Source organism: Neoarius graeffei, chromosome 12 (genome assembly GCF_027579695.1).
Source record: "Neoarius graeffei isolate fNeoGra1 chromosome 12, fNeoGra1.pri, whole genome shotgun sequence".
In the NCBI taxonomy this organism is placed as follows: Eukaryota; Metazoa; Chordata; class Actinopteri; order Siluriformes; family Ariidae; genus Neoarius; species Neoarius graeffei.
Genome location: NC_083580.1, coordinates 65,105,111 through 65,129,907, shown reverse-complemented (window position 1 = coordinate 65,129,907; position 24,797 = coordinate 65,105,111). Strand labels below are relative to the sequence as shown.

At 40.5% G+C, this 24,797-nt stretch overlaps 2 protein-coding genes across 4 annotated transcripts in view; one reads left to right on the top strand and one right to left on the bottom strand.

Moving 5' to 3' along the window:
- Nucleotides 1-4,883, top strand: part of slc6a7 (solute carrier family 6 member 7) — a 41,381-nt gene extending 36,498 nt beyond the window's left edge. Inside the window, exons 14-15 of the mRNA XM_060936245.1 lie at nt 972-1,145; nt 1,258-4,883. Of these exons, the coding sequence (XP_060792228.1) occupies nt 972-1,145; nt 1,258-1,422 (339 nt within the window). The 3' untranslated portion in view covers nt 1,423-4,883. The remainder of the gene's footprint in view (nt 1-971; nt 1,146-1,257) is intronic.
- A 5,748-nt stretch (nt 4,884-10,631) lies between these two features.
- stim1b (stromal interaction molecule 1b) overlaps nt 10,632-24,797 on the bottom strand; it is a 125,648-nt gene continuing 111,482 nt past the window's right edge. For all 3 annotated transcript variants that reach the window (XM_060936242.1, XM_060936243.1, XM_060936244.1), the window contains 2 exons: nt 18,848-18,905; nt 10,632-11,426 (listed from right to left, as the gene is read on the bottom strand). In XM_060936242.1, the coding sequence (XP_060792225.1) occupies nt 11,012-11,426; nt 18,848-18,905 (473 nt within the window). In that variant the 3' untranslated portion in view covers nt 10,632-11,011. The remainder of the gene's footprint in view (nt 11,427-18,847; nt 18,906-24,797) is intronic.

Sequence of the window (24,797 nt, the reverse complement as noted above, 5' to 3'; positions counted from 1 at the left end):
TAGAGTCACCAGTTAACCTAACCTGCATGTCTTTGGGGGAAACCGGAGCACCCGGACAGAACATGCAAACTCCGCACAGAAAGGCCCTCGCCGGCCGCAGGGCTCGAACCCGGACCTTCTTGCTGTGAGGCGACAGCGCTAACCACTACACCACCGTGCCACCCCCAGGCTGATAAGTATAACATTTAATTGCAATTAGTTGCCAATACGAGTCATCATATAAGGTTATTAAAACCGAAAATGCAATTGAATAACACGTTAATTTAGAAATAAAGCAAGTTTAAAAATGACTTCAGTTCTCCTTTAAGCGTACGATGCTGCTCTTTTAATGGGAGCTTTGGCAAAAAAGTCTGTATACTAGAGACCTGTGCAGGTCTGAGCTCAGCCTTTGTCTGATTGGGAGATAGACGCAATGGTACATAAATAGAAAAATAGCCCACTCTAAAAAATATATATCGATGCCAGGATTCGAACCAACGTTGCAAAATCTAGTCCTTTCATGGATCACGTGCTAAACCACTCAGCCACAGAATAGACTGAGGTTATGTAACATGGCACTTGTAGTCAGCACACAGCAGCGCCACACCATGACTGGAATCGCTACCTGAGGCTGGCACGCCAATTACATTCTTAAACACACTTGAACTTGGTTAAACGTACACATACAGGCAGGCGCCTCTACAGCTAAAGGCTGAGCCAACTAATGTTTAAAACGACACCTTGAGCGGTACTTTAATTGTGTCTGTTAGTCTGTTTAACCCAAAGCAAGTCTGCAGGAGTCCTATCCTTCTGAACCAGAGCAGAAACAAACACCCAACCAGGGCTTGAAACAACCCCCCCCTTGTAGGCTTGTGTTAAATAATTTAGTGTACCTGTGACATTCTATCTCCTTGCTTTCTTACTCATTCTATTAATGACTTCCAGGTCTATTGTATAGACTCATTATGAAACGTGTATTTTACCCCATGTAGTTTATCCTGACTTACATCTTCATTGAGATGTACAGGACATCCCTGCATTACGGCTCGTATCAGTACCCTATGTGGGGCAAAGGGCTGGGGGTGTGTATGGGCGTCATCTGCTGCTTGCAGATCCCTATCTGGGCCATTGTGGCTGTCTGGAAGGAGTCTGGGACCATGACGGACGTGAGTCTTCACTTGTGGCAAACCTATGATGCAAACAAGAAAACACATGAGCCATTTTTTCTGAATAACGAAACACATAAGCTCTGCTCCTCTGTGTCCTCCTCCCTTTCAGCGCTTCCAGAAAGCCATCCGGCCGCTGAACTCCTGGCGAGACAACAACCAAAGCAATGGCACTCAGGAGCAGAGCGCAGAACCTGAGAGAGTGGAAGGACCCTACACCGTCAACCTGACCGATATGGACTTCACTGCGATGGCCTGGGAGTCGAGTGAAGCGTAACACTGCATCAGCACCAATTAAAGGAGATGAATATCGAAGCCTTATTTATGGACACGAGAGGAAGCGTACGCTGTGTGGGGACGAAAAATACATACTCGATATAAAATGCGCTACGTTGTCTAGTGCATTGACAGTGCCTGTTTCCTTAAAGGAACTCAACGAAACTGGAAATAAGTTTCATTTTCGGTGACAGTTTCCCAAAATACACAGTCACTGGCCAGAAAGAAGTAAGCTCTTCCCCAATGGGGATTTTTTTATAACGACAAATGATGCAGCTTCATTTTCCTCCAACACATCGACAGGTTGTTTTTTTTTTTAAATTATCATTTTATTAAGCTATTGTATGGAGTAATATGTTACTGGGGTGCGCATCGTAGAGGCCCGTCATTGAGAATCGTGTTTAAATCCCACCACTAGGTCTGGAGTTCAGAGGAGCAGAATTGACCCTGCTGTCTGGGAGGGGTCGAGGGTTTTACCCTATGTTCACACTAGCTTGTGCTGCTTGTTGCGACTGCCTTTGGACCTGCACTGTCCAGAGTTTTGTTTTTGTTCCGATGAGAAACAGAAATAGCCAAAATACATAACTGACAGTCGTCACGTTTGCTTTTGATGGATGTTACATGCTACGCTTTTTACTAGCTAGCTAACTGTAGTAGCTTCTACAACTCACCAAGCTTTCTCTTCCTAAAATCTCTGTACACATTTAAAGGATATGGGACATGAAACATAAATGCACGCTATATCAGTTTCTTTCCATTAAAAATATGAATTAATTGCATCAACAAATACAAAATCATCTATTAAATTCAGCAAAATCGTTATATTCGTGATGATTATATGGCATTTCTGCTCGAGCTCCGATATGCATTTTCTACAACCGGAAGAGCCGCTGTCACGTGATCATACGTCACAAAAACTTTCGGGCACAGCACAAGCGGGTAGATGAATGGAGAAATGAATGACAAGAAAATTGTTTTTAAAGTCTTTAACGTACATTGAACATCATGGTGTATTGTGCTGCTTATGGTTGCAATAATTCCAATGGGAAATGCCCTGGAGTAAGTTTTTTTGCATTCCCCAAGGACCCGAAGCTGAGGAAAGTGTGGGCTCACTACTGCTGTAGAAAAAACTTTGCACCTACTGTTTCCCACAAACTGTGTTCGGACCATTTCACTGAGGATTCTTTCAACATTAATACTCAGGTACTGAGCGATTTATTAATTGCCAAGCCAAATTTAAGAGGCCGTATAGCCGGGTTCATGGAGGCAGTGATGGCGCCATAATATACAGGGCCTAACATTCCTACAACTGTAGAGACAGTCAAGAAATCCTGTAACATTAATGGACATTTAAATAGGAACAGTCCACCGTACTTCCATAATGAAATATGTTCTTCTCTGAATTGAGACGAGCTGCTCCGTACCTCTCCGAGCTTTGCGCGACCTCCCAGTCAGTCAGACGCGCTGTCACTCCTGTTAGCAATGTAGCTAGGCTCAGCATGGCCAATGGTATTTTTTGGGGCTGTAGTTAGATGCGACCAAACTCTTCTGCGTTTTTCCTGTTTACATAGGTTTATATGACCAGTGGCATGAAACAAGTTCAGTTACACAAATTGAAACGTAGCGATTTTCTATGCTATGGAAAGTCCGCACTATAATGACAGGCGTACTAACACCTTCTGCGCGCTTCGACAGCGCATTCACTCGGAGTTGTACCGTTATTTTTTAGACAGGGCGGACGGACCAGGGCATTCGCCCGCCTGGCCGTGCCCGACGAGGAGCGCTCTCGGCCGGCTTGGGAGGCAGACGGCAGCCCCTCCTGGAAATGTGGTTTTACCATGGGCCTCATGCGGAAAAATGCCGAGGTGCATTCGCTAAGCGACTGAAAGCCGAGATAAGGATTAGTATTATAATTTTGGGTGTATCAATTATTGATTATTATAATTCTGACTCGTTTCGCCATTTTGAATGTTTTCATCTCGGACTCTGGAAGCATTGTATCTCAATCAATCTCGAAAAATATCAGCAAAAAAAAAAAAAACTAGCTTGCAACGGACTTTAGCTAGATCTATGATGAACTTTCAATGTATGATACAAAAATAATACTTCTTTCAACAGATCATTAGCCTTTGAGCAGAATTGTTTTTAACTTACCAGGATGTGTTATCGAGCCGACCGCTTTCAGTTTCATGGGGACTGAATGAACTCTCACTCTCAGAATCATCTGACCCGTCAGAGTAAAGACAAGATCCATGTTCATGTGAATTTCCAGCTATCGGTTCGAATTGATCGGGTCTAACTTCACATCTCTGTGAAACATCGGGAATGTCACTGTCGATGGTGTCCATTTCGGTAACCTGTTTACATTAGATTCCCAAGCGCTGGCTCCTTGGAAAGTTTTTGTGACGTCACGGGTCACGTGACCACCTAGCTCATTAACGAATCATTGTTTTACGCTGATGTATAAAAAAGTTGAATAATGTGATGATTTTCACATTTTTGACGCCCTGCAGTGATTTAGATGGCATTTCTTATGTCCTTTATACATAATTATACCCAGAAAAAAATCCATGTCCCATGTTCTTTAATGAGTGTGTGTACATGATAGGATAAGATTAAATCATTATGCATTATTGCATGTCAGTAATGAGAATTAATTGCAGATACGAATTCATGTTCTGAGTCTGGAATTGAAGAAATGTCAGATGGTGGACTTTGTGCACCACTGGCTTGGTCCAAGGAATCTGTCAACAGCTTTTTTTTTTAGAATTGTCGCTTCATTTTGTCTAACCTAACTTGTGTAGAATTTAATTGTCTTACTGTCTTGTCGTAGTTGTCTCGTAGTCGCTTTGTTGTTTGCCACTATAGCTGGAATTGCGTCTCAACGTCACACACCTACATAGAAAAAATGGTCGCTTTGCTACTTTAACGTGAACATAGGGTTATTTCCCTTTTCCTCTGTAAAGCAGAGCAACACTAATTAACCACGAGCTACGGTCTGTACATGTTTACGGTGTGTGTTCAGCTGCCCTGTGATGATATGACTGTGAGAAATGAAAACGCACAAAAGAAGCACGGGTTAATCTTTGCAGACTGTTCGCCATCATGCAGTAGGTTCAGACCCTGATAACGTGGTGGGAAATCGCAACAATGGAGAAAACGAATCATTAATTCATAAGGAAATAAATATTACTTAAAGACAAGTAAGATTGGCGATGTCATACAGGAAAACATCAGTATTCATCACTGAAATAGCATTACAGCTTCATCAATATCTCAAATTGACCTAAAGAATAAAAATGTATAAAAGGGAAAAACAAACTTGAAGAGTATTTTAAATCAAACTCATGAGAAATTTAGAGATTGGAGCGGATATTTTTTACATTATCCAACTAATATATATAATAAAAGTATGCCTTTTGTGATGTTTTTGACATTGACCGTGTAATGTCTGTTAATTCTATTTAATTAAATTGTACTAAAAAAAACCCTGTATAGGAAACTCCCTTGTGTTTAAGACAAAACCATGAAATTCATACTCATTTTTTTGAAAGAAAAAAAAAACTTTTTCCTTTTTTGTGTCTTGTAATCACATTGCCATCCTCTGGGCTAAAGGAGACACTGCTTACGCAATCAATTTATTTATTTTCTAGAGTACATACAGTGTCTTGCAAAAGTATTCATCCCCCTTGGTGTTTGTCCTGTTTTGTCGCATTACAAGCTGCAATTAAAACGGATTTTTGGAGGGTTAGCACCATTTGATTCACACAACATGCCTACCACTTTAAAGGTGCAAATTACTTTTATATTGTGACACAAACAATAATTAAGATGAAAAAACAAATCTGGAGTGTGCACAAGTATTCACCTCCTTCCATAAGAAACCCCTAAATAAGAGCTGGTCCAACTAATTCACTTCATAAGTCACATAATTAGTTGATCAAGATCCACCTGTGTCACATGATCTGTCACATGATGTCTGTATAAATCAGCCTGTTCTGGAAGCACCCTGACTCTGCTACACTACTAAGCAAGCAACATGAAAACCAAGGAGCACTCCAAATGGGTCAGAGACAAGTATCGATCAGGGTTGGGTTATAAAAAATACCCCAAACTTTGAATATCCCACGGGGCACCATTAAATCCATCCATTATCTCTAGCCGCTTTATCCTGTCCTACAGGGTCGCAGGCAAGCTGGAGCCTATCCCAGCTGACTACGGGCGAAAGGCGGGGTACACCCTGGACAAGTCGCCAGGTCATCACAGGGCTGACACATAGACACAGACAACCATTCACACTCACATTCACACCTACGGTCAATTTAGAGCCATCAGTTAACCTAACCTGCATGTCTTTGGACTGTGGGGGAAACCGGAGCACCCGGAGGAAACCCACGTGGACACGGGGAGAACATGCAAACTCCACACAGAAAGGCCCTCGCCGGCCACTGGGCTTGAACCCGGACCTTCTTGCTGTGAGGCGACAGTACTAACCACTACACCACCGTGCCGCCCCACCATTAAATCCATTATAGCAAAATGGAAAGAATATGGCACCACTACAAACCTGACAAGAGAAGGCCGCCTACCAAAATTCACAGACCGGGAAAGGAGGGCATTAATCAGAGATGCAACAAAGACACCAAAGATAACACTGAAGGAGCTGCAAAGATCCACAGCGGAGATGGGAGTATCTGCCCATAGGACCAATTTAAGCTGTAAACTCAACAGAGTGGGGCTTTATGGAAGAGTGGCCAGAAAAAAAAGCCATTGCTTAAAGAAAACAAAACAAAAATTTCACCTTTAAAGTGGTAGGCATGTTGTGTAAATCAAATGGTGCTAACCCTGCAAAAATCCATTTTAATTCCAGCTTGCAACGTGACAAAACAGGACAAACACCAAGGGGGATGAATACTTTTGCAAGACACTGTATTACTGCCACTCAGGGATTGCAGCTGTGGAAAACACATACCAGTTAACATTTTAAATGATAAAACTTCCTCTGAAAACACTGGGAAATGTGACATGCACCGGGTTCACTTGCCCACGATGGGATACATCAGCTTTTCCACAGACATGCTATATGTTGACTTAGAACTCTGGGAAACATCCAAACGTGGCTTTGCTGTCAAGTGTTGCCTCAGGAGAGTCTCCGGATTTAAGATGAGCTGCACAGGGCACTGCCTCGCAGTGTGACGTTCCATCAGATTAGATACAAAACAAACCTTCCCTCTCACAGATTCCTTCATGCCCGTGTAACGTGTGTCACTCAGGAAAGAATTCTGCTCAACTACAGAGTCCTGACAATGACCCATTAAATCAGACGTACTCCCAACATGATATTCGCGAGAAGTGTCCGAGAACGAATCCTGGATGACGACGTTGTTGTTTTCACATGAAAACGTTGCCAAAAATATAACTTGTAGAACACAGTAGATAAAATGGAATATGCTGAACGTAACAGAAATACTTTTCTGAAAGAAAAGAGGTTGGCACTTAATTTGAAGAAAAGAAAAGAAGGATTTTGCGAATTAAAGTACACCAGAGACTGCAGTGTACAAAAGGAAAGAAAAAAGTAGGTATGAGCAAACAAGATGCAGCTTGATCAAGCCAGTCTGATTACATGAATTACCGGGTTGGACAGATGCAAGCGCAAGTTTAAACACGTCTTATCCAGACTCCAGATGAAGGAATGAAAAAACTTATAATCAGACAGCATCAGTCAAAAGTTTGGACACCTCTTCTTTCATAGGTTTTTTTTTTTGTATTTTGCATTGTACATTGTAGAACATTACAACATCAGACCTGTGAAATATATGTAATAGGGTGCATCAGTTGCCCCCTAAAAGTGAAAAGTTCCTCCGATCATGATGCATTTTTGTTTTTATGTTCCTTTTGGTAAGAAAACACACTGGGTGAAATATTTTGACAAAATTCAAAAGTTTAATGGTGGCACCAGGAGCTCAAAGTTTTGGAAAAAGCTGCTATTTTATGACTTTTATGACAAAATTTCGATCACTTTTCATGAAACATTATGGCACCTTATAGAGTATACCAAATATCTTAGATACACATTTTTAGTACATATTCTAAATATATTATCAAGCACAGTTTGAGTTTTAGCTGTTCATTGAATCATTGTTCAACTACTTTTAAACAATACAGTATTATGAATCACATTAATGCTTCTCAATCCCTTGCAAAGGTTCTTAACATGATCTCTGGGTCACAAGAAATCAATAAATGGAGTCCAACATTGTGATTCAAACCTTACGCGAAAACATAAAATAAGCGTTTTTTGGCAAAAAATGAACCTCGTGGTGCCACCATTAGACTTTTGAATATGGTCAAAACATTTTACAGGATGTCTTTATTGGTGAAAAGGAACACCCAAACAAAAATGCATCAGATTTTATGAAAGTGAGGGCAACTGATGCACCCTAATATGTAATTATGTGGTAAACAAAAAAATTTCCCATTTTTTATATTCGTCAAAGTAGCCACCGTTTATCTTGATGACACTTTGCACACTATTGGTGTTATCTTAACCACCTTCATGAGGGAGTCACCTGGAATGCTTTTCAATTAACAGGTGTGCCTCGTCAAAAGCTAATTAGTGCAATTTTGCCTTCTTAATTTGTTTGAGATCAAATATAAGTAATACAAATACAGAAAATAGCCCTATTCCCCCAAGCGTAGTCAGTCAGTCATATTATCCTATCCACATTCACTAGATATGACCAATCACGTGCTCTGATTGGCTACTCTACTACTAGGCTATTGGCTCATATACCGTGAGTAGAGAAAAACAAAATGGTGGCGCGTGTTGCTGAACCAACCGAGGACGAAACGAAAACGCTACTCAAAAACAAAACCCCAGAAATACAAAAAAAAAAAAGCGCAACAAAATATAGAATAAAAGTATTTGACGGTAAGAACGTATCTTTTTTTATTTACACTACCGTTCAAAAGTTTGGGGTCACCCAGACAATTTTGTGTTTTCCATGAAAAGTCACACTTTTATTTCCCACCATAAGTTGTAAAATGAATAGAAAATATAGTCAAGACATTTTTCTGGCCATTTTGAGCATTTAATCGACCCCACAAATGTGATGCTCCAGAAACTCAATCTGCTCAAAGGAAGGTCAGTTTTATAGCTTCTCTAAAGAGCTCAACTGTTTTCAGCTGTGCTAACATGATTGTACAAGGGTTTTCTAATCATCCATTAGCCTTCTGAGGCAATGAGCAAACACATTGTACCATTAGAACACTGGAGTGAGAGTTGCTGGAAATGGGCCTCTATACACCTATGGAGATATTGCACCAAAAACCAGACATTTGCAGCTAGAATAGTCATTTAGCACATTAGCAATGTATAGAGTGGATTTCTGATTAGTTTAAAGTGATCTTCATTGAAAAGAACAGTGCTTTTCTTTCAAAAATAAGGACATTTCAAAGTGACCCCAAACTTTTGAACAGTAGTGTATATTTTTCAAGAATCATTATTATTATAGCATTTTTCACAAATTGCTACTGTCATTCCACCAGTTTGTTTACATTCTAAACAGAAATTATTTGGTTGGACATTTTGTACAAAGGTTTTTTTTTTAATCGAATCTGCAAAAAATAAAAACGCTCCGTTTCTCAAAATCCAGCGAATGTGGATAGAATAAAACAGTTATTCCACTCAATCTTGTCGTACATGGTTTATAGCCAACTCGGGGCCACGTGCCTCATCGGCTATTAGCGCATGTACGACTCGATTTCGTGAAATAACTGTTAAATGTGTAGTAAAGAGAAACAACATCCATGATTACTTTAAGACATGAAGAGTCTTTTAATTAATTATAAAAATAAAGAAAATCCATTGAATTAGGAGGTGTGTCCAAACATTTGACTGGTACTCTGTGTATATATATATATATATATATATATATATATATATATATATATATTTTTTTTTTTTTTTTTCTGTGTCAATAAGCCCACATACTACATGACTCTTTAGTCATGAATAAATAAATAGATTTATTAAAATTCTAAAGCAAAACTTTCAGAGACATGCGTTTCAGTTCACATTTATATCAAGGGATGATGTGGAAGGGATGATGACTCTAGCTGTACTTGTATCTGTGTCTTATTAAAGACACACTCCAGTATTTATGAACTTGATCACCACTTAACTGCAGCTGTAGTGTATCTGCAGTTACCATGAGTATGGATCACATCGCTGAACAGAAAACCTGTTCACTTGAAACTCCGTTAACGAAACGTTTACTGTTACAGTGCAAGTGCTGAAGTTTTGATCTTGCTTTAAAATATAGAATGTATTTTAAATGTTTACTGAAGGCATTCAACAATAGAGCTTTAAGTAAACTGTAGACTTTTCGGTTCCTTTTTCACTTCAGAGAAACATGTTCAAGTTTTTGCCGCTTTAAAAGAAACACCGCTATCTCTGCTGATCATGTGGCAACAATACAGGACATTAAAATCATACAGATACAGGTCAAGGGCTTCAGTTAACGTGATCTCACTGACCGAGTCGTGGTTGTTGGTGCCGGACTGGTTGGTTTGAATATTTCAGAGCCTGGTGTTCTCGTGAGGTTTTCACACTCAAAAGTCCATCGAGTTTATACAGAAAGAATGGTGTGAAAAACAAAAAGCATCCAGCGAGCAGTGGTTCTGCAGGCAGAAACACCTTGTTAATGAGACGGAGTGGAGGAGAAAGGCCAGACTGAGTTGAGCCGACAGGAGTGCTACGGTAACTCACAACCACTTTTTTCCCCCGAAACATGGTGAGCAGAAAAGCATCTCAGAATGCACAACATGTCCAAACTGGAGGCGGATGGGCTACAACAGATTCACACCTGTCAGCCAAGAACAGGAATCTACACAGAAGACGACAATGCAGGCAGACTGCCTTCAACCAAAAACAGAAATAATAATAATACACATATGAAGGTGTTCTAGATTAGAATATTTGCATTTAACAAGAATAGATCAGTCCATCATTTCCAGCTGACTATCGGGTGCTCGTATATATCTGGTGTAAACCAAAAAAAAAAAAATCAAATCAATCTTTCTTCAATATGGTTATATATTAAAAAAATAAGGAATAAATTTACACCAAAAGCACAGATTGTAGCAGTTTGTCTGTGCATGTTATCATGTGCTTTAAAATGAATAAACTACTCTTCTGGACATTTGAGACACATTTACACTTTGCATCTCTTTACTTCATCCAGGCCTGTAAACAGATGGTACAAGAAGCTTGTAATAAAAGAGGGGGGGAATAAATCAGGACAGAAATTGGGTAACCAGTAAGTCCCCAGCATCTGCAGAATAAATTATTTTACACAAACAAAATCACATTTATGCAAAAGGCTAATACTTTTGTTCCCATCAGATGACAATCACTCTATAAACCAAAAAACAAACAAACAAACAAGCAAGCAAGCAAAAAAAAAAAAAAAAAGATGCTCCCTTATACCTATATTAACAGTACTGATAGTACTCTAGAATACTCTAGAATACTCCATAATATACAGTCCCTCTGAAAGTGGAGTACATTTAAATCTTTTACACCATCACTACTGTTTCTTCTGCTTCTGCTTGTGGAAGAGTCTGGAGAAGGTGTTCTTCTTGCGGCCAGAACTGGACACATCAGCGTCCTCCCCCATGGAGGCGCTGTCCTCATCACCTGGGCTTTTCTTGCCTCTGCTGCTCTTCCCGCCTGTAGGTCCGTCTCTGTCTGCAGGCGGAGTGCTGAGGGAGCGCGTGGACGTGGATGAGCTCAGGCCACTGGACTGGCTGTGGATCTCTCCCAGGCTGGCGCACTTCTCCATGCCGAAGGTTCTCTTCGCGAAGACGGGACTGTCGGTCAAGCTGTTTCCACCCCCGTTAGGCCGGGAGAGGACGGACCTACTGCCCAGTGCTGTGGACAAACCACGCTGACTCTCGTTGGACTGACACAGAGACGAGTCAGAGTCCGAGTGGTTCAGGTCCCTGCAGGAGTGAGACCGGAAAGGAAAGAAGTGTTTGTGTGTTTGATATTCAGCAGTTCAGCATTAATAAAGAAATATAGGAAGGTTGGGGTGAGACAACAAGCATAGTATAGATGTTAGCATGAATTTATTAAAAATACCAAAAATAATTCAGTTTATTTAGGAGAATATTATGGATAATAAAAGGATTAAAGGAACAGTCCACCATACTTCCATAATGAAATATGCTCTTGTATGAATTGAGACGAGCTGCTCCGTACCTCTCCGAGCTTTGCGCGACCTCCCAGTCAGTCAGACGCAGTCAGACGCGCTGTCACTCCTGTTAGCAATGTAGCTAGGCTCAGTATGGCCAATGGTATTTTTTGGGGCTGTAGTTAGATGCGACCAAACTCTTCCGCGTTTTTCCTGTTTACATAGGTTTATATGACCAGTGACATGAAACAAGTTCAGTTACACAAATTGAAACGTGGTGATTTTCTATGCTGTGGAAAGTCCGCACTATAATGACAGGCATACTAACACCTTCTGCGCGCTTCGACAGCGCATTGATATCTGAGCTCCGTATCAATGCGCTGCCGAAGCGCGCAGAAGGTGTTAGTACGCCTGTCATTATAGTGCGGACTTTCCATAGCATAGAAAATCGCCACGTTTCAATTTGTGTAACTGAACTTGTTTCATATCACTGGTCATATAAACCTATGTAAACAGGAAAAACGTGGAAGAGTTTGGTCGCATCTAACTACAGCCCCAAAAAATACCATTGGCCATGCTGAGCCTAGCTACATTGCTAACAGGAGTGACAGCGCGTCTGACTGACTGGGAGGTCGCGCAAAGCTCAGAGAGGTACGGAGCAGCTCGTCTCAATTCATTTAAGAGCATATTTCATTATGGAAGTATGGTGGACTGTTCCTTTAAGGAAATGGTTTGACCAACAAAACAAAAACAAACTTACTTTACCCAATTTACCCCAAAACGCAGCCAATCTGATTCTTTAGTTTTGCATTGAATCCATGATTTTAAACTGGATCCAGCTAACATACTCTCTTTTTTTCATAAATAATTTGCATCAAACTCACACACAGGGTGAATCACTGTTATGGTGTCTACACTGGCTGGCCAGAAAAAAGCGCCACCATTTGGATTTAAATAAGCAAATAATTAAGAGCTTTTGATTGGATCATTACTGCAGCGATCAGTGATTCAGCTGGCATCAATTCTTTTAACCCTAACTGATGCGGTGAGTAACTTCTCATTTCTTAAACAACCATGTCAGAAATCGTATCCCGTGGTTGTGGAAAAGCTGTTACTCTGTTTCAGAAGGGTCAAATTATTGGCCTGAATCAGCATCAGCAATAACTAAGGAGATTACTGAAATTGGGTAAAGCACTGTTCAGTGAATTATTAAAACCCTGAGGGGTAGTGGTGAACCATCAACTTCGTGGAAGAAACGTGGTCAGAAAAACTCTGTGATAAACACTTGAAAAAAACAAAACAAAAATAACCACCCAACAGTTTAATAGTGAAAGTAAAAGCGTTTCCACACAAACAATGCAATTCCAACTCACAGGATTGGGACTAAACAGCTGTGTGGATATAAGAAAGCTACTTGTTAGCGAGACTAATCAGAAGAAAAGGCTTCAGTTTGCTAGGGAGCATAAAGATTGGACTCTGGAGCAATGGAAAAAGGTCGTATGGTCTAATGAGTCCAGGTTTACTCTATTCCAGAGGGATGGGCGTGTCAGGGTAAGAAGGGACACGCATGAAGTGATGCACTCATCATGCATAGTGTCCACTGTACAAGCCTCTGAAGGCAGTGTTATGATCCGGGGTTACTTCAGTCGATCAGGTTGAGGCTCAGCAAAGTTATGTGGCAATAAAATGAAGTCAGCTGACAACCTGAATGCACTGAATGACCAGGTTATCATCACAATCGATGACGCTTCTTTCTTCCCTAATGACACCGGCATAAAATTAGAGCTCAAATTGTGAGTGTGGGGTTCAGGGAATCATTTTCACACATGAACTGGCCACCACAGAGTCCTGACCTTCACCCAAATGGAAGTCTTTGGGATTCTGGAGAAGACTTTACAGAGAGGTTTGACTCTCCTGTCGTCAAGCCAAGATCTTGCCGAAAAATTCATGCAACTCTGGATGGAAAAAACATTGTGACGTTGCATAAAGTTGTTGAAACAACGCCAAGGTGAAACATGCGCCGTAATCAAAGCTTAAGATGGTCAAACAAAATATCAGTGTGCACAACTTTTTTTTTTTTTGGCCAGGCAGCATATAAACAAACAAAATGTAACTAATACAATGGGCCTTGGACAATTAGAGTTTCAGTTTTTCCTTAATTCCATTGGGTATTAGTCCGGCCCCTTAAGCTCTGGCCTCTGACATTTTGGTGGAAGTTCACTACAAACATGGAAGTATATAAAATATATGAGTGATTCCATGCTTATGGGTACTGAAATGGGGACATGAACTTATTCACCTAAAACCATTTCTTTTTTTAACCATCAGGTCACAAAACATGTAATCTTTAATGAATGATATGTTAAAAGATAACTTTAATTTTCTGAGATGTAATAAAAACATATTTATATGCCAAAGTCAAGCCTATGAGTTCCAAAATGATGTCTGTTACATTACTTCTGTTACGATTGTCCATCTCGCGTCTGTTACAAATTACAATCTAGCTATATACCATGTTAATCTTATTGAAAGAATGTGTATGTTTATTCTACTACACATGTTTATTAATTATATTTGCTAAAACATCACCTTCCTATGTTTCAAAAAGTAATTCTACATTGTTAAAATTGAGAATATTTATGTCCACAACACTTCTGTTACGTTCTGACTTTGGCATATAAATATGTTTTTATTACATCTCAGAAAATTAAAGTTATCTTTTAACATATCATTCATTAAAGATTACATGTTTTGTGACCTGATGGTAAAAAAAAGAAATGGTTTTAGGTGAATTTTTAAAAACAAGTTCATGTCCCCATTTCAGTACCCATAAGCGTGGAATCACTCATACATTATGAGTAGCACGCTGTGTGAGCACAATCGCTATCAGGCGCGTTAAAATGTAAATAACTTTTCTAGAATTTCACCAAAACTCATTGAATTTTCAGCATTGTAAGAGAACTCCCTAAAGTATTATTCAGCAAAACCCCAGAATGATAGCACAAATCTAGAATTTTTAACAGAATTTTAGTTCTTAAAATTTAACGTAATTATGGATGTCACGCATAACATTTACACCCGTGAAAAATCACTTTGAATGCTGTTTTGAAAGTTTTGATCAAATATTCTCTATAATTAAAAAAAAAACCCCGCTTAAATATTATAAACACAGTCTTTTAATGCATCAAAAAAGAATTTTGATAAAGTAAGGAAATTCGGAAGAAAATTTGTTTTTTCTTTTGCTTGTTGTGCGCGTCACGCTACCAAAATCTAACTAACCCCTTCACGAACAATTCCAACTTTCATGGACTTGTAGCACGAATAAACCTTTCAAAAAAATATATAATACTTCTCACCCAGTAAATTAGAATCCTGGTGATTTATATCCTCGTAGCTTCAGTAGATCTAGAGATTTAGTCGATTTAGTAAATCCCAAACGCTGTGAAACACGCCAGCCATCTATGGTGAGAAGTGCTGCTGTAGTTGAGAAACTCTCATTTCTCCCACTTCCAACTAACTCCGTGTGACCCATACCAAAATAACAATGTCACGCTCATCACTTAAGGATGATTTATGACAAGTTTCACGGAAAAATACAGCGAAATAAACTTGCTAGAAGCATTTTTCAAAATCCCAAACATTATGAAACATTTCTTGTAGGGTTTCAGGTTACAAATTTCGAGAATAGAGAAATTGCGGCGCAAAAGTTTGCCACTAAACTCGCGAAAATACTCCATCCTAGCGAGTTTCACAACCGAACTAGGCTACGTGACAGTCCGTGACCACCCAGGAATGTTCTAGAAGGTACGCTTCTAGGCACGTGTGATCGAGAAAGACGCCACGTGAAGGTAGTAAAGGTAGTATTTCCACTGTCTTATGACGTTTTTGCTTGTTTTAGCGCGATAAACAATGCATTATGGGTAATCATTAAAATGCTGATTTCAAGGTTAAAATGGGTAAAAATAACTAATTTATATAGATATTGTAAAAACTGTGCCTAACAGTTATTTCAGTACATAAAATCAAAACCTGAATTTTTAATTTTTTTCCCTATGTTACACCATTGTGTATCTATAGCATGCTACTCATCTAATAGTTGCACTACAATGTGGGAAAATTCAGTTCCACTCTGAACTAAAAGGAGTAAATACTGACCATATTTGCTGTTTTATTCAATCTTTTTTAATAAGATAAGCTTAACAGTATCACTTGAAGGAAGCGTATTAATATTTTGGCATGTAATTATACACGGCTTATCCAAAATATATTTTGGATAAGACTAACTTCTGTTGTTAGCTCCAATGCAAAATGCATTTTGGCTGATTGACTGCATTGGCGCATGTTAAAATTGTGCAAATTTAATACTCTTATTAACTTCCTTCCTGCGTTCAGAGGGTCAAACAGGTTTAAAACAAAATTCAGGCTTAATCTGAATAGTAGGACAAAAGTATGTAAGCAATTAGGGTTTTTGTTAGAAAAACAGAGAGTGAGAAAGTGAATTAACAAAGCAATAAGCAACTTTTGGGGATTTGGAGACCTCTATGGTAAATGTATGCTAGCGTAAACAGTTCACCGTTGGTGTGCTGGTATGCTTTTCCATACCCTTCATGGCTGCAAGTGGCAAACCAACCTACGAGGCTGAAAACCTCTGACTTTTAGACATCTCATTCTCATCTCATTATCTCTAGCCGCTTTATCCTTCTACAGGGTCACAGGCAAGCTGGAGCCTATCCCAGCTGACTACGGGCGAAAGGCGGGGTACACCCTGGACAAGTCGCCAGGTCATCACAGGGCTGACACATAGACACAGACAACCATTCACACTCACATTCACACCTACGGTCAATTTAGAGTCACCAGTTAACCTAACCTGCATGTCTTTGGACTGTGGGGGAAACCGGAGCACCCGGAGGAAACCCACGCAGACACGGGGAGAACATGCAAACTCCGCACAGAAAGGCCCTCGCTGGCCACGGGGCTCGAACCCGGACCTTCTTGCTGTGAGGCAACAGCGCTAACCACCACACCACCGTGCCGCCACTTTTAGACATCTAAAATGATATTCAGTACAGCAGGAACAACCAGAACGTCAAGGACGTAGTGGCTCATCTGGCCTACCATCAAAACAACCATGACGACTAAAACATCAAACAGAACTGAAACGTGACCGTGTGAGACAGGACCAACCTCCACGACAAATGGTTTACAACAGGAAAATCAACAAAGGACCAAATTTTGTTCCCTGAAGGAAGACCTACCCAAAACATCGATCAGAACTGAATTCTCATGATAAATGAGAGAGGAGATACAATTCTAGTCAGAAGAAAATTTGTGGGGTGGCACGGTGGTGTAGTGGTTAGCACTGTCGCCTCACAGCAAGAAGGTCCGGGTTCGAGCCCCGTGGCCGGCGAGGGCCTTTCTGTTTGGAGTTTGCATGTTCTCCCCGTGTCCGCGTGGGTTTCCTCCGGGTGCTCCGGTTTCCCCCACAGTCCAAAGACATGCAGGTTAGGTTAACTGGTGACTCTAAATTGACCGTAGGTGTGAATGTGAGTGTGAATGGTTGTCTGTGTCTGTGTCAGCCCTGTGATGACCTGGCGACTTGTCCAGGGTGTACCCCGCCTTTCGCCCGTAGTCAGCTGGGATAGGCTCCAGCTTGCCTGCGACCCTGTAGAAGGATAAAGTGGCTAGAGATGATGAGATGAAGAAAATTTGTAAAGTTGACCTAATTCCTAATTTGTTAGCAAAAAATTGACAACACAATGACCAAGTGTTGTGCAAAAGGACTAGGTTTTTTTTTTTCAAATGAAACAATCAGAACTGAAATCCATTGAGAATTGAAGGAGGAGATATGATTTAATTGAAGATAAACGAGCAAAGTTGTAAACAAATTGTTTACAACAGGAAAATCAAACAGTTTTGTTCCTCAAGGGAAGATCTACCCAAAACATCGATCAGAACTGAAATCGGATGAGAAATGACAGCGGTGATACAATTCTAGTGAGAGGCCTGGAAAATGTGTTAATTTGGCCTAATTACTAGCTCGTTAACAAAACATTTGACCACCAAATTGTGTGTGGAGTGATGAGGGTTTTTTTTCAAACAAAACAATCAGAACAGAAATGTATGGAGAACTGATTGCGGAGATACGATTTAACGGAATTGTGGACGACGGACGGACAATGGATGCCACGCCATGGCAACAGCTCATAGGCTTTATGGCCAGATGAGCTAATAAGAGAACCACGCTGCTGGCAATGCGGTGCAGCAAAACAGCCAGAAGATCTCTGTTTTCAATAAAAGTGGGCGATTTACACCAACAAGAGGAGCAGCAAGCACTGATGAAGCATGATGGGGCTGGATTACACGATGGTTAACTTTACACAAATTATGAGCGATGCAGTGATTACCAATGAGATGGATAGTGGAAGCGTAAAAATGATCCATTTTCTGTTTATCATTCATTCCACGCTGAAGTGGAAGAGAAATTGTTGTGATTTATTATTTTAAATGCTTCTTTTTGTAAAAAAAAAAAAAGTATGCTTCGGGAAACCTCTATGAAACTGTATGAATGGGACAGCGGGTGAGTTTCATTACAGCATTACGAGCCTGTAATCAGGCCTGTTTCTTTAATCACCATGTAAACGCCAGCACATTGTCAAATTACTTTTAGTTTGCTTGCGTATACGATTTTTTTTTTTTACTACGTGAAGCTAAAGCACTACCTAGACACTAGCAGGAAAACGTCTCTGAGTTCTGTTTCCTCTTCTGTCCTTCCTGAATAAGGTCACTACTGCAGTCTGAGAAACATGCAGAACTCTGGGTGTTGATGCTACTTCAGAGAGTGTTAACAGCATTTAGACTCCGTGCTTGTTATGAGTCACACGTGCGTGGTTAGCTGCACCCTGCTGCAAAAGTGCGAGATACCCGCTGCTCTCAGTTCTCTGGTGTTGCTGTGCAGCAGCGAACCCCATGGGTGGGAGGCCGAGCACCGCCTCCACAGAGTAGCAGTTAGAAGAGTGGTAGAGCAGGCCAGCGAAACGAGACCCAGAGGAAGAAGAAAAGGGCAACGGCAGGAGAGGAGAAGTGACGGAGGGATGAGAGAGAGAAGAGGACAGAGAAGGTTCAGGCAGGAACTCCAGCTGGCCTATGGAGTGGCTGCGAGCCTGCCGTGTCTGAGGGGGGCGGGGCGTGTACAGGGACACCACTTCACCCTCAGTGCCCTCTACCAACCTCTGAGAGCTCAGCACCGGGTCTGCATGCTGCGGCCGCGCCGACACCACACTGGAAGCTGTTGAGAGCGTCACACACAAAGTTAATGAGTATTTATTTACCAGATTAATGGTACAATAATGACTCTGCATCATAAAACACACTCCCCTTACATTTTGTCTGCTCGCACAGAAAAACTGACACTATAAATGCAGCAGGTGTTTCTGATTTTACATAATGCACAGTAACTATATCGCCTCCTACTGGTGGAGGTTTAGCATTTCTCCCATAGACATCCTATTATTACGTAGACGGAGCGTTGGCTGTTCTGATGCGAGAAATACGGTCACCATCTTGGAGTGGTGAGATAAGCGCGAGATCATAGACATCCTATTATTATTATACTGTCTGCAAGGGGGTGTATGGGGGATGCAAGTGACCGAAAGGCAGTGGAGGAATGGGTGGCCTGCTGTAAGTGTGATAAGTGGTTTCATGAGTCATGTTTTAATGTTGTATGCTAATATTATATATATTGTTATTAAATGTTTATTCATATACCTTTTTTATTTATTTACTAGTTTATTCATTTACTACATTGTTATATTTTTTATGTTTGACATTAATTTGGGGCGGCACGGTGGTGTAGTGGTTAGCGCTGTCGCCTCACAGCAAGAAGGTCCGGGTTCGAGCCCCGTGGCCGGCGAGGGCCTTTCTGTGCGGAGTTTGCATGTTCTCCCCGTGTCCGTGTGGGTTTCCTCCGGGTGCTCCGGTTTCCCCCACAGTCCAAAGACATGCAGGTTAGGTTAACTGGTGACTCTAAATTGACCGTAGGTGTGAATGTGAGTGTGAATGGTTGTCTGTGTCTATGTGTCAGCCCTGTGATGACCTGGCGACTTGTCCAGGGTGTACCCCGCCTTTCGCCCGTAGTCAGCTGGGATAGGCTCCAGCTTGCCTGCGACCCTGTAGAAGGATAAAGCGGCTAGAGATAATGAGATGAGATGAGAATGAGACATTAATTTGTTATAAATAAATGTTTTGATATGCTTTAAAACAAAAAAAAATGTTTGTGGTCAATATATGGTCATCACACATTGTCCTACATACCAAACAAAGTGCCCCACTCAACCTGAATACATCAGCTTTGCTGAAGGGGTGTCAGATTGTGTTGAAGGATGTAAAAGGCTCTTATAAATTCACTGACTAGATTAATTTCCCCTTTGATATGTTCTTAACAATCTATTTAAAAAAACATACACACATTTGAATCATTATAATGGATTTAGATTGTTAAAACCGCATTTTATTTAAAAAAAAAGTGTCCCACTTTACCTGAATTTACCCTATCCATTGCAACAGATTGGTGGTTGTAGCCGATAGAAAAACGTTAAGCTGTTTATATCTAATGTATTTAGTATTCACACATTTTTTGTAGGATATTAATCACCGTTTCCTCAACTTCAACAATTTCCGACGTCTGTTCACTTAATATCAGGATATTCTATTAACGTGAAGCCAACTATGAATAATAACCCCACCGCTATCCTTTATCATAGCTACATGTATGACAAAAAAATGCGAGCCAGCGCTACCAGCGCATTACACTGAGTGCAGCGTATCACCACTCCAAGATGGCGGCCCCGAGTCTTGTCAGCGCTTTTAGAATTTACATTGGATGCTCCGTCTACGTAACAGGATGTCTATGATTTCTCCTATTAGTGTTACTGTAGTTTGGCACTATTGAGGTATTTCACTCACGTGACCAAGTCATGTGATGCTGCCATTTTGGACGGCACGGTTCGAATCAGTTTGAATGCGAGGAAGGCGACAAACGAAAAACAAAAGAAAAAGGAGCGAGATGCAGAAAACACCTTTACTATCCAGCAACGTAGGGCATTTACAGGGCGAGCAGAGGGAGAGGTATTTGCAAAAATTGAGGTTAGCAGGCTTAGAGAACGACGTTTACCTGCTTCCACCAGGATTGTTCACTGACGTACGGAAGTACACGAAGCCCTCGTCTTTACCTGACTTCGGCCCACATGATCTGTATACCTATGTCGTTAAAAACCCATCGCCATACACGGGTATTGATCTGAAAGCGTATAAGAGTTTGGATGCCTACAAATATTTTGTGTCAGGCTGGGTAACATGCCTACATCAGCGGGTCGTCCCTGGAGCCGGTGGTCGCCATCTGATTACAGCTAAGGTTTGTTCACATTTTCATTTACTTTCGGTCCTCAGGATAAACAAAATGTTATTAAATGTCATTGAAATAACTTCTTAGTCTGTTGAGACATGGCCCGTTATAAATTTGCTGTTACCAGGCAATGACCAAGAACTGTATTATTAGGGTCGGTGTAGTTGTAGCAGTGCACTAGCAGCTAGCTGTTAGCACTAGCTAATGTCAACAACATCATAGCTGGTATGTTACTGTAGCAATGTTTACGTTCAGTCATTTGGATGACTGTTAAAACCTTTCAGTCTCAAGTTTTTCCTTTACTGGATTTACTAGTTTACTGAGCCTGGCTAGCGCGCGCGCCGGCCGGGAGCCTGGCTAGCATGCGCGCCGGCCGGGAGCCTGGCTAGCATGCGCGCCGGCCGGGAGCCTGGCTAGCGCGCGCGCTAGCTCAGTAAACTAGTAAATCCAGTAAAGGAAAAACTTGAGACTGAAAGGTTTTGACAGTCATCCAAATGACTGAACGTAAACATTGCTACAGTAACATACCAGCTACTGCTGTTGACATTAGCTAGCTTGCCGTCCAAAATGGCGGACACTGGGGCGTCACGTGACCCTGTGACGTCAGGTGAAATACCTCAATACTACAGAGGGGAACCATCAGGGCCTTCTAGGCTTTCAGAGAGACCCAAACATATCAGCATTTCAAATGTTATATTTAATTTCTTTCATTCCTTCATAATTTCATTAGAATTATTCTCTTCTAACTTTAATTTGGCCTCATTTGCCAATTATGCCTACTTTCTAACTTTAATTTGGCCTCATTTGCCTTCAGAAATGAAAGGGTTACTGTCCTGAAAACATTAAAATAGAGTTATTCGGTGAGATTTATTTGTTTGTTTGTTGTCTTTAGGCGGAGAAGAGTTTAGAACTGGCTCATTCATTGGTTAGGGCTTCATTGCCGGGACAAAAGGCCATGGCAGTGTATGTTTATGTTGGAAGTGACCGATGAATTAACCAATCAGATTTTGATTTATAGCGAGGGACCAAAAATTTATCGCCCTCGACCTTCTTGAAGGCCAGCGCGAGCTTAACCGTGAGTCGTTCATCAGTAGTTTTAGTGAATGCTAATAAAGCAGTCAAGCCAGTGATATCGAGAACAAGTAGCACAGGCTGACAACCGAGAAGCTAAGATTTCTGTCTCCAGACTCTTCTTCCACACACAGTATTTTTCACTCAGACTTATTCATTTCCCTGTGTAATTTACTTAGTTACTTTTAAAATCAACATCGACAGCTACACACAACGGCGTGACCTGGCACCCTGCCGCTAATCCCTTGCAAAATCCTTTGCCCTGTTGCTTTTTTGGTGTGTCTGGCTAAGTTTTGGCTGAGCTCAAGTCCCAGCTCTAACAGTAACGGTTCGCCACTGCTATACTCCATGTGATTATACAACCATGTTGTGCTGAAACCTTGTACAAGAACACTAATTCATGCAGCATGGCTATACAGTGGTGGACAAATCACTACTTTATTATTCATAATCTGAAAAGCAAGTAAATTCAGCAGCATTTTTGTTCTCCGTTATCCATCAGTTAGAGACAGAAAACACCTCACTCTCTCCTCTCATTTGCAAAATAGTTTCACCAGCTATAATACGTGTTGAAATGTAACATGCTCTAATCAGCTGATATATTTATTGGTGCTGTGCTTGTGTTGCTGCAAGTGCAACGTCTTTACTATTAAATGAACACAGCCTGTTATTTCATGCCTCTTTTGGATACGTTACATGATCAACATTATCAGGAGAAGATAAGACTAAATAAAGTTGTCCTGTTCCCAGATATTCAAGCGCTTATTTTCCATAATGCGCTTAACTTTAAAAAGGATGCAAGCTAGAACATATTTAGCTTGGTAACTTGGGTTCTACTCAACTGAAACACGGAACTGGGCAGCAAATAGCTGGTGAATCAAAAGTACGAATTTTTCCTCAGATTTGTAAACAGCAAAAGTACTAATAGCTGTGTAACTCCGCCATCGTGATGGTGAGGAGACCCAAGCTAAAGGGTTTTTTTTGGTGTGTTTGTGTTAAACTCTGATAAGAGGCATAGAAAGGCAATGAAGCACATGGGTATGTGAGTGAATACAGATAAAGTTTCAGGAGGAAGAAAGCTGATGAACAGGAAGTGCCAAGAGCCATGTGCTAAAAAAACAACAGTCTAGTATGACAGCAACACAAGACAATACTGAAAAGATCATGTTAAAGGATTACAGACTTAAGTGGATGTAAAAGGTGTACAGTACATATAAAGGAAAAAAAAACAATAATATTTTAGTATTTCAGAGGCTGTGCCAGCTGTGTTAGTTGCTGAAAAAGAGAAAAACGAAAGCATTTTCAGACATTTTATCAGGTTTTTGGTCCAACTCAAACCTTATGTGGTCGGAGTATTTCAGTTTATGCATGGGATTCACACTTTTAATGAACCAGATTTTGGAAATGTTTTGGGATTGTCTTATTTAGATAAACCAGATGAATCATAAAATACACCCGTTTTTTACATTTATATTTATTATAATCCTTCAGAGTTGTTAGCTGTTGTTGCACGGGATAAGAGGTTTCACTCGTCTGTGAGCACTTGCCAACACTTCAAGCAATTAATTAGATCATCGTGTCAATGAATGATGAATATGTGCTACCTTCCACCGCCTGTTTATAGAAGTATGGACTCTCAGACCACACAGCCAGCAAACAGCTGGGTTAAACTAAATAAGTCATTCATGGGATCAGACTCAATTCTAAATTCCATGGCTTAAAAAAAAAAAAAAAAAAAAGCACTAAATGACAGGCATGAAAGCTGCATAATGTCTTGACTGAACAGACGCCTCTGAGGAAGGGAAAAGTTTAATTAGTCTGAGCTTCATTTCGGTTTAAAACAAAACAACAAAAAAACCTATAGATGTAAAATCTTTGCCATGTTGATGGATGACTAAAGGAAGCTGGCCTCCACGTCCCCTCATATTTGTACCCCAGTTTATCAAGAGGTCATGGATCACAGCTTAAAAGTTCCTACATACGCCAGTCAACTCAAAAAATGTACAATTTAAATGGGAAACATGCTTCTACATTGTGTTCACCAGCATTTCCAGGGGTGCCAATAATATGGTATATGTGATGTATTTTTGTTGAAAATATTTATTTCTTGATGAGGGATTTGTCGTTCTCTGAATGAATTAATTTCAATTAAGGGTTGGATTTTTCCTCATTTTTTTCAGTGTGAGATGAAGTGACTTCACAAAATGTGGATTTTTTCCCCCCTTAACCCTTTTTACTGAGCTTTACAAGGAGTGCCAATAATTGTGGAGGGCACTATGTGTGTATGTATATTTAAAAAGAAAAAAAAAAAAAGGTGTGTGTATATATATACACAGTGGGGCAAAAAAGTATTTAGTCAGTCACCAATTGTGCAAGTTCTCCCACTTAAAAAGATGAGAGAGGCGTGTAATTTTCATCATAGGTATACCTCAACTATGAGAGACAGAATGAGAAAAAAAAATCCAGAAAATCACACTGTCTGATTTTTAAAGAATTTATTTGCAAATTATGGTGGAAAATAAGTATTTGGTCAATAACAAAAGTTCATCTCAATACTTTGTTATATACCCTTTGTTGGCAATGACAGAGGTCAAACGTTTTCTGTAAGTCTTCACAAGGTTTTCACACACTGTTGCTGGTATTTTGGCCCATTCCTCCATGCAGATCTCCTCTAGAGCAGTGATGTTTTGGGGCTGTCGTTGGGCA